This window comes from Austrofundulus limnaeus, unplaced genomic scaffold (genome assembly GCF_001266775.1).
Source record: "Austrofundulus limnaeus strain Quisiro unplaced genomic scaffold, Austrofundulus_limnaeus-1.0 Scaffold11, whole genome shotgun sequence".
Lineage (NCBI taxonomy): Eukaryota > Metazoa > Chordata > Actinopteri > Cyprinodontiformes > Rivulidae > Austrofundulus > Austrofundulus limnaeus.
Genome location: NW_013952413.1, coordinates 1,923,012 through 1,933,946, shown reverse-complemented (window position 1 = coordinate 1,933,946; position 10,935 = coordinate 1,923,012). Strand labels below are relative to the sequence as shown.

The following is a 10,935-nucleotide window of genomic DNA, read 5'->3' as shown; positions in this document are numbered from 1 at the left end:
GGATCACTTGCGTTCTTACCGACATCTGGTGAAAATTTCATGTCATTAGCACCTCTAGTAATATATTTACTGAGAAAAATGGTGACGTGTTCAATATTTATTTTACCCGCTGTACCAACCATATTTCACATTGATTGAAAACAGAAGACAAGTTCCAATGCCACTATTTTAGGAAAGACTGGCAGATTTGATTTATGTTGCTAGATTTTGCGTAAATGCTTTATAACAGGGCTTTTCAACTGGCGGCCCGTGGGCCACATCCGTGAGTAGCCAAAGTTCGGCCTACCAATTGGATCATTCATCTCTTAAGCCCAAACCTCCGATTTTCTACTTTAATTACTACAAGTTCTTTTAGTTAAACATACATGTTTGATACAGAAACATCAGAATCTTGGCTAGAAGCTGGTAAAAACCATTTCTATGCACAGTCAAGACAGTTAAAACAACAAGCAGTTGAAGATAAAACTATGAAAGTGAAAATAAAATTGGGTTAATGGCAAGTCAGAGATATCAAATGATATTTGTGTTAAATAGGAGGCATAATGGGTTGTTTTTGTGTTTGATATGTTTAGGGTTCTGTATGTTGTATYCATGGTTAAATGCAGCAAAATAAACTATTTCAAAGTTAACAGATCTTTGTAATACTTGGTTTATTTACATAATGACTTTAATTGCTGGATGTTYGGCCCCTGAGCTGTTGGCCTGCGGTAACTGTGGCCCCCGGAGTAATTTACTTGAACAGCCCTGCTTTATAAGGTAGTTTTCCAGAAGTTCCCTATAAAAAGACTATTTCTGAAATTACAATCCAACGCCCAACTGAGCTTAGTTTGTTTTCAGAATAAGATATTGTACCTTAAACCGACAGTTACAAAACATACTGCAATGGCAAATATGACTGTTTCCTTTATGTTGAAATGATTGTGACAGTTCTCCTTTTGTTGTCTCATCAAATCATAACAATTAAAAAAACACCTGTTTTGTTCAGTTTCACAGAAGATGCTGATATGACAGTGAGTGAAAGGCTGCTTGAACATACATAAAGGTGATGAGAATACAGAACAGGCCTGAGAAGTTGCCAGCTCAGCACATCCTGCTATTAGAACAGTTTTTGGGGGAATTAAATCTGCAGGGATGGGTCCCAAGGTCAGGAGGAGTGCTGAGACTGGACACTTTCATTGCATCAGCTTGTGTCAATACTGTAGCATTCAGTCTTTGTGCACTGAGCTGCTTTAACATATGACCTCTGAAATGCTGTTTCAGCCTTTGGTCACATGACGAGTCCCAATGCTTTTAACATCATGCATGTTTCCATTAGGTAATTAAATGGCTTAGCATGCATTTTCATCATTAAGCTAACAACATTGAGCTGATTTACATGCTTCTCAGGACACAAAGAATAAAAAGTCCAGCTATGGATTTGCTCTGGACAGCCACAGTTTATCCGCTAAGGAACTTTTGAGTCGTTCCTGACTCGTATCATTTCAGCTTTACACCCTGGAAAGACTGAGCAGAAAAACAACGAATCAAACAAAGGAAGTTTTTTTGATCTTGCAGTGCCAAAATTAGGAGCACGCTGTCATTTATTAGTTATTTTGATCTTGAGACTTGCATTTGAAGGGAGAACTCTTTAGTCTACTTTTGGATTTGACTTAGATAATATTCAGGCACAGGTTCAAAAACACAGTCTTATGTTTGGGTTTTGGCATGTCACACAAAGATAAATATTACAAAGTGACATAATAGAACCTATTGGTTGCTCACTCATGTCACTTCCTGGTTATTTAAACTAATATAGACTTTACCATTTTATTTTAATCAATCATATTGCTTATAACACATTGTCCCATGTTTGTTTTTATTTTATTTAACCTTTATTTCAGCAGGCAAAACACCAAGAACAGTCTCTTATTTACAATGTTGGCCAGTGTTGTTTTTCTTATTTAATTTAAAAAAAACTTGACAGTTTCTGTGATATTTCCCATGGCCACCTTTCTGTCTTCACTTTGACTTTTTAGTTTGGACACAACTAACCTCAGCGATGAGCCCCTCGTCACGGCCGTGCTACAGATTATTTCAGTCTGGCTGGAGCTAAGCTCTTTTTCACACCACCCTCCACCAGAAAACTGCATCGTCGACACAGTGTAGCCTTGCCAAACGCTGGTAAGGTTTATTTTTCATTTGTATTAACATGACAGGAACAGAAAAATACAGACGTTTAGTTGTATTTTTTTTTGGATTATTAACATAGTTAACATGCTTATTTATCAAGAAACTCACATTCACCCAGACTACAACACAATAGAATATATTTTAAGCAGCATTTACACAAATTTCCCATTTCTTCAGTCTCACCATAGACTTAAATATATAGATCACTAGACTGAGCCCCGCCCATGCCGTCCACTGGTAGCCTCTGTGACAGCATGGAGGAGAAGAAACGGAGACCTAAAAGGGAAACAGCTCACATCCACCATAGAAACCAATAGATAAACAGCAGCTGAACGCAGATTGTTGGTCATGTTTTTACAATAAATTAATAATTATGTTAATTTCATTCAACAATTATGTAAAATAGCAGATTTATACTAGAAAAATATATAATTTATAAGTAACAATGATCTAAACCAGACCTGAAGTCAGCCTGCAACTTAGACTTAAATAAGAATATTTATATTTACCAGTCAACAGTTAGAAAACGTTCTCTGGTTATAGTATGAAACTTGTCTCTATTAGCTAACCATCTTCTCAACAAGTCAGGTTCCTCTAACAGAAACCTAAAAATACTCACATTTATAATATTTTGTGGGTCTAAATATTAATCAGAGGACAAATCAGCTGTAATATTTAATAGTTTGTGTTAAATTGTGGCATGATTCAACAGTGCTAAACTCTGTATATATGCTCCACAAGCTAATATCTGCTAACCAGCTCAATAAATAACAGTGATTACATGGACTTTATAAGATTATTTTAATTTTAAACTGTTACATTATGTTCTGCTCAGATCACATTGAGCTAAATAAGATCAAATCTGCTGACTTGTGTTGTGAAAAGAGACGTTTTCCTGTTTATCTTCTGTTAATAAATCCAAAACACAAACAGCTTTTCTGGCATTATTTAAAACATTAGATAGATTATATAAACTGTAAAATATTAATAATAATTGGGTTAATATTATTATTAATAGTTTTTATGATTTCTACATCTTCAGTCCTTTTTTTCTGCTCTGTTGTCAACATGTACAGTAATGGGAAATCCAGACTCATGTAGTTTTTGCTCACTGCAGTTCTATAGAACCTCTTTGAGTCTCACAACAAACTGTGTCCTCTACTGTAAAAGCACAATACTGATGTGTGAAGACCCCGTCTTCCCATAAATGAGCCTCCAATAGGCCCTGTGGCCTTTCCTCCCCCCACTGGGCCTCTGCTAATCACCGCCTTGACTGTCATGGTGGTTGTCTTGTTGGGTGGGGTGGGAGCCTGGTGAGAGGTCTTGTTGGATTAGAAAGCACCCTGTTTGATAAAGGTTACTGCACTCTGGTACTGGCAGGGTGCTGGGGTGTGTGGGTGGAGCTTACACGTTTAAACACACACACTCGTACAGACACACTCTCACTCACACTGATGCATGAGTCATTCTCATATGTGCTGCATTTGATACATGCAGGTGCCAAAGATTGAACATTTTATCAATGCTAATTTTCATTTCTGCTAATTAGGTTTGTGCAATTTACCAATGAAACCATATACACGACCTGAATGGGTGTTGTTACRTTTGCATTCCACTCACAGCAATTGCCTGTTTTTTATGTATATTTTTGTTATGAAAATCACTCAGATATGTTCTTACATAAAATATAAAATAACAGTCCACTTATACAATGCTATTTTACCAGACTATTTTACAGTACTAACATCACATCTGTAATTCTCCCAGAAGAATATTTCTGTCTCCTCATTACCATATAATTGTTACCATCGGGGGGCACTGTGATGCAAAATCTCTGTTATTTAAAACTCAGTCAGAGCTGAAATGAGTGTTCAAGTCAGTCATGTAAAAAAAAAAAAACATCAATTCATTTGTTTTTAGTGATCTGTGTAACATAGATTTCAGATGATGACTCRTGTCTCAGATTTGATTATAGAGACTTTTTTGTTTTTTCTAACTCAATCTAGATGTCTGACTTCAATTGTGTGTCAAAGGGTGATTATTGGAGTGTCAGACACGGATTCTCTGCAGTGTCTGTAACCATGGCAGCTGGAGAGAGGAAAATGAGCCTTGTTTTCTCACTTTAAACTGACCAATAAGACTAAAACAGAACATATTACTGACACTGCTCTCAGCCCGTCTCTGATCAATCACTGACAAAAAAATTGTTTCAGCTTTAATTATTACGTACTAACATTATGACAAGCCAAAATTATATTGTATGAAGTCTCTCCATAAAGGCCTTAATTAACATTAAAATGTCTTAAATCTTTCAGAGATCTTAAAAATGTTAACCCATTGTAAGTAGGATGATTGTTATTTGTCTCAAATATTACAATAATTGGTAACATTTATTTACTTTTAAAATCAATTTACCAAATGCCTTGTAGCTAGTTGTGTTGTGCTAAAATAAACATTTGGGTTTAATCGTCACTGTTGTTGTTTTGTTTTATTTTTTTTCAGGAAGTTGGTCTTAAATTTAATTTCAAGTGGCATTAAAAAAGTCTTTAACTTGCCTTAAGCTGTAGGAACCCTCTTACAGAAGGTTTGCATAAACGAATGATGGCTGATTTAGCATTATCAGTAGCATGGTGGAGAAGTCGCCTCGCAACAAGAAGGTTGCAGGTTCGCCTCTCGGCATGGATCTTTTTTGTGTGACATTTTCATATTCCCATGTGCATGTGTGGGTCTTCTCTTGGTACTCGGGTTTCCTTGTATGGACAAAAAAAAATAACGGTAAAAAAATGCGTTAGGGTTTCGATGCCGCTTGCCCAATGACAGATGCAGACATGCGCCYTTCTCTTTGAGCCCTGGCTGGAAAGGTAAAATTGGGTAAAAAATGTATGGATAGATGTATGAATAAAAGTGATTATTGTGGAAACACATTATGAAAAATAATAATAATAATTTGGACACAGTCACAACACATACACAAACCCCCCAAGCTGAGCATAAAACTACAAAAAAAAACCTGCTTTCATAGAAATAAAAACATAACAACTTGACTCAAGTTTCTGTGTTTATTTTTAATAACATCAAATGGTGAAAAGTCATTTGATCATTTATTTTATTGCAAATTTCACAAATACAAGGTCACAGCTCACAAGTGACCCATTTGCACAGCTGGGATATGTCAATATTAACTGGAGAAGTGGCAGTGTCACGTAACCATCTGGACAGGAGGAGTGTTTTACATTTTCACTTGCTTCTTTTTTTTTCTCTCTTCCCAAGAGCAAATCATAAGAATAGTAACATTTCATAAATATTTTATTTATATATTTATATCTGAAACTTTTAAATACATGCAGTATTTTTAACATGCGAGGTAATTACGATGTTGCACTTTGCATTTGAAGCTTAAATAAAATACTTTTCAAACTTGTAAGCAAACACCCATTGGGCAAGGGCAAAAGAAGAAAACAGCTTTAAGCAAACAGTCTTCAACATAACATCCTTTAGCTCWTTTCTTCCACACTCAGTCTTTGTGGATTTGTTTCTACATCATTCATCACAACAGTTTGAATTTAGCAATCCTGCATTTCTCTCTCAAATACAACTATAAATATGTGATTTATTTCAGTATAAGATACAATATAAATATCTGAGCAAAAATAGGAAATACCATTTTTATAAACAAATTAATTGTTCTTACAATTCAATAACACATAGTACTTTGATTTTCTTCTCAGCAGTAATTTAGTGGTGGTAAGGCTCACATTTCTTGATGCACACCTTCAAACTGAAGTTTGTATGCAATTGGACCAATAAAGAACCAATAAAATTGGATTCAAGGGGTAATAATACAAGACAATCACAAGTATATAGACCAGTAAATCACATTAAAGAAGAGGAAGGAGAAGGGGAAGAGCGCTCTAGAATACAGGTCAATCCTTTTGGCAGCAGAGGGGATGACCGGTTTCGGAGGAGGCGGTTTCTTGTTCTTTGCCTGCGATTTACCAAAACCAGAACCAGTCTCAATGGGTTTCCCGTAGCAGTCAAAATTTGACAGCTCAAAGTCCCGTGGGAGAGAGCCAACAATGCTGAAATCATTGGTCCTCAGATCGGATTTAGACGTGCACACCTTCTTGCAGCGGGTCTCTCCAACCTGTTAACCAGAGAAAAATTAAAAACTGATTAATTTATCTTAATGAAACATTAAATTTAATGCCCGTCCGTCCATTTTCTGCCGCTTATCTGGGATCGGGTCACGGGGGCAGCAGCCTAAGCAGAGAGACCCAGACTTCCCTCTCCCCAGCCACTTGGGCCAGCTCATCTGGGGGAATCCCAAGTCATTCCCAGGCCAGCGGAGAAACATAGTCCCTCCAGCGTGTCCTGGGTCTTCCTCTGGGGCTCCTCCCAGTGGGACGTGCCCAGAACACCTCACCAGGGAGGCGTCCAGGAGGCATCCTAACCAGATGTCCGAGCCACCTCAACTGGCTCCTCTCGACGTAGAGGAGCAGCGGCTCTACTCTGAGTCCCTCCTGGATGACTGAGCTTCTCAGCCAATCTCTAAGGAAGAGCCCAGACACCCTGCAAAGAAAACTCATTTCAGCCACTTGTATCTGCAATCTCGTTCTTTCGGTCACTACCCAAAACTTGTGACCATAGATGAGGGTAGGAACATAGACCGACCAGTAAACTGAGAGCTTTGCCTTCTGGCTCAGCTCCTGCTTCACCATGACAGACCGGTACAGCGCCTGCATCACTGCAGACGCAGCACCAATCCACCTGTCAATCTCTCGCTCCATTCTTCCCTCATTCGTGAACAAGACCCCAAGATACTTAAACTCCTCCACTTGGGGCAGGACCTCCTCCCCGACTCGGAGAAGGCACCCTACCCTTTTCCAGCTCAAGACCATGGTCTGGGATTTGGAGGCGCTGATCCTCATCCCGGCCGCTTCACACTAGGCTGCGAACCGCTCCAGTGAGAGCTGGAGATCAGGATCTGATGAAGCCAATAGGACCACATCATAAGCAAAAAGCAGAGATGTGATCCTAAGGTCACCAAAAAGGATCCCCTCAACACTTTGGCTGCTCCTAGAAATTCTGTCCATAAAAGTTATGAACAGAATCAAGGACAAACCTTGGCGGAGTCCAACTCTCACCGGAAATGAGTCTGAMTTACTACCAGCAATGCAGACCAAGCTCTGGCACAGGTCATACAGGGACCTAACAGCTAACAGCTCAGACATTTGGCTCCTCTACTTTTAAAGAGCCAGAGACTATGGGCTTTTAGACCTTACAGCACCATCAAAGGGACTCAGTTCAGCTGTGAGGGTGCTTCACAGTGAGTGTAGTGTGTAGTGAGTAGGGCGAGGGAGTAGCCAATGATTGGGAAAGGCCGTGTAACTGTAGTTTAGACATTAGCATTGTAAGTAAACATTAGCATCACACACCGATGGCTGAATCTGAGCGGATTAGACTGAAACCAGCTGCCTTCTAAGCTGAGTTAAGGTCACCGACAGTCCCTTATTTGCAGAAATATCTATATTTTAAGCCAATTGAAGTGTCCTGTTCAGGACACTCTTTATCCCGACTGTAGTCAGCCGTCATGTTACGGAAGGCAGGCAGGTCTAAGTGCCATATGTCTAGTGCCATGAGCTCAAGGGGGTCCCTGAGGGACGACACTGAAGTGGCCAAATGCAACGACCATATGAAAAGTAGCGCAATGAAATAACTGGCCTATACTTGCACTTCCCCCCTTAAGGTTCCCCGTGACAGCTGACAACAGACTGTGTGCAGCAGTTTTATGTCATCCGTTTACTGAACTAGGACAAGATATAGGCTATTGTCAGTCTTTTGGGTGACCATATTTTTTAGATAATATTAAAATCTAAAAGGTGCCACAAATATATTATCAAACTACATAACGGTACATTTAGTCCAACAATTGAAAACATGGATGAAATAAGAAATATGAAACAAATAAAACTCATATAAAGCATAATGAGAATTTTTAAATAGATTTGGACAAAAAAACGGCAATATATCACCTTGCTTACAGTATTGCAATATATCGTGATATATCGTGATATTTCATATCGTGACCCCTATATAATGATATGTATCGTATCACCAAATTCTTGCCAATAAACAGCCCTACTCCTGACCCACTGATCAGTGTGAGTGTTTAAAGTCGAGCTCCAGAGCGAGAACACATCTGCAGTTAGAGATGAACTCATTTCGTCCTCACAGCTGCCTGTCATTAACCTCAGCCCTCCTAACACAATTTTTCACTCTTCACTACTTCAGTAGCTTCCATCAATATTTTCCTGTCACTTCTAGTCACCTGTGCCCCACAGACAACTGCACACCTGCCACAAGTTTCACTTCTTTTTTTTTCTTTCACTCTTTGATCCAGTTTTATTTTTGTATGCTGAAGCTTCATATTCAAGGTATTGGCTAAGCTCTTGTACGAGACAGCGTCGCCCTAATTTATCTTAGTTTTTTTTTATATTTTGTAATTTCTTAATCATTTTGGACATGCTATCCATTGTTTTTCAAAACAACTATATCAATGTTAACATTTTAATTTGCGATAAAACAGAAATATTACAGAAGCTCTACAGAAGAACTACTTTTTAAACCTCACTGTGCATCTAACAGGTACTACAAGGATGTATATAATGTGAAGAAATTAATAATAAACTACAGGCAGCAGATAGTGCTAATGGTCTTTGGGGCATTATCTGAAACTCAAACAACTCATCAAAGATACTCAACAGTTTCTCAACTAAATTTCTAACCTTAAAGGGGGGTGGGAGAATTATGTATTTTCCAGGCACATAGTTCAAATCTATGTTGTTGTTGTTTTTGTTGTTATGAAAATGCTGTATATATTAAAAATTAATCTAAATGTCTTGAAATGGGCCTCTGTCTCTTTAAGAACCTCCTACCGTTCCTGACACTCCCTCTTCAGCACATCTTCACAACGATGCTTTAGGGTTATGGTGCTCTGTGGAGCAGGAGCTCGGCTACAGACAGAGCTTGAGGGAGGAGCTAGGTACAAATAGGCGGTGCTTTGTACCAGCAAGCATTTAGGCAGCTCCACATGGCTACCACAGGAGATTCAAGGATTTCTCAGACATGCATGAATGAGTCAAAGCAACACTCTGGATATGTTTTTGATGAGGAAATAACCTTATGAGGTGATATATAAATTTTGCACTTCATCACTGGTTCAGACCTGAGGTCTTTCTGTGCAGAGTTTGAATGTTCTCCACATATTTCAATGGGTTTTCTCTGGGTACTCCATCTTCCCACATACCAAACACATGTGCAATAGGCTGCCTTCAGGCCCAGGCCACCCATGCAAAAGAGAYCTGTGACCTCAACAGGACTTGCCTGGTTAAATAAAACAAAGTGTGGACTCTAACAAATCCCTTTTGACCCATACGAACCATACAGAAAGTTCCTATTGGATGGTTTACCGTAAGACTTGAACACGTGCACACGTTTGCACAACTCCTCTTGCTAGCACATTGCTTTAGCTTAAACTCATGGTTGACAGCCTAAGTCTAAACTAAAACCACAAGATTTGACAAAAACTTCAAAAACAGTTTATAGAGTTTATATTCTCATCAATCCAAATTGTGAGCTTTGCACTAATAACGGCTTTAGCTCTTACTTATGTTTGTGGTCACCTGGTGGTTGCAAAATATACTTCACAGCAGCAAAAATCTAATCCAAGCCTACAAAAAGTAGATCGAACCAGACCTAAGAGTTTTTGTTGCCTTTCTTTCCCCTGAGGTATCCAGTCTCATTCCTCCTAATCCAGCAGGTAAGGCTGTAATTAATCAATTTTAACTTACGGGATGTTAAAATCTACATAAACTGCCAACATATTAATGAGTTGATCTATTAGATTGCTCACCTTTTTTGTTCCTACAAACTAACATCTAAAAATGGTCTACATGCTTCAGCTGTGCTGTAATATCCACACTGCAGGCAGGAAACAGGAAACCTTTTATTTGGACTTTGAATCGACTTGTCTATAAACAGTCAACACTTTAGCGATGCAGTAAATGAGCTGTTTAATGCTGGAGTTTAAACAGATTTCAAAGTGATTAATCACCAACTGAAAACAAAGATCTTTTAAGCCAAAATTGGATTATCTTTGCTCAGAACAACGTTGCTTAATGTTTGTTCTCTCATTTGAACAGGGCTTTTAACCACTTAAATACCATCATATCATGTGCTTATACTATACCAGGGGTGGGCAAAACTGGTCCTTGAGGGCCGCAGCCCTGCATGTTTTATTTTTTCTCTGCTCAAACACACCTGATTTGAATGAATGGGTGATTATCAGGCTTCTGCAATACAGAGAACCGAAACTGACATAATTAAAAACTAGAGAATTTGCATTTCCTACGAAAATGCAAGGGTGAAAGCCTGTTGCGCAAAACATAAGCTAAAAGCTAAAGGTAGCAGACTCAAGTTGAAAGTAGCACCCAGATGGTGAAATAGAAGTAAAAAATTAAAATTAGTAGGAAAAAACCCCATTAAAATCAGAGAAAGTGAAAATTTCAAGTGTAATAGGTAAAACAGCCGAAGTTTTCAGTGAGACAGCTAAAGGTAGCAGATTCAAGTTGAAAGTAGCACCCAGATGGTGAAATGGAAGTAAAAAATTAAAATTAGTAGGAAAAAACCCCATTAAAATCAGAGAAAGTGATCATTTCAAGTGCAATAGGTGAAACAGCCGAAGTTTTCAGTGAGACAGCTAAAGGT

At 38.5% G+C, this 10,935-nt stretch overlaps 1 protein-coding gene across 1 annotated transcript in view; it reads right to left on the bottom strand.

Moving 5' to 3' along the window:
- Positions 1–5,214: 5,214 nt before the first annotated feature.
- Positions 5,215–10,935, bottom strand: part of glrbb (glycine receptor, beta b) — a gene marked incomplete in the record, with an annotated part of 33,118 nt that continues 27,397 nt past the window's right edge. The window contains 1 exon segment of the mRNA XM_014001982.1: positions 5,215–6,313. Within this exon segment, the coding sequence (XP_013857436.1) occupies positions 6,020–6,313 (294 nt within the window).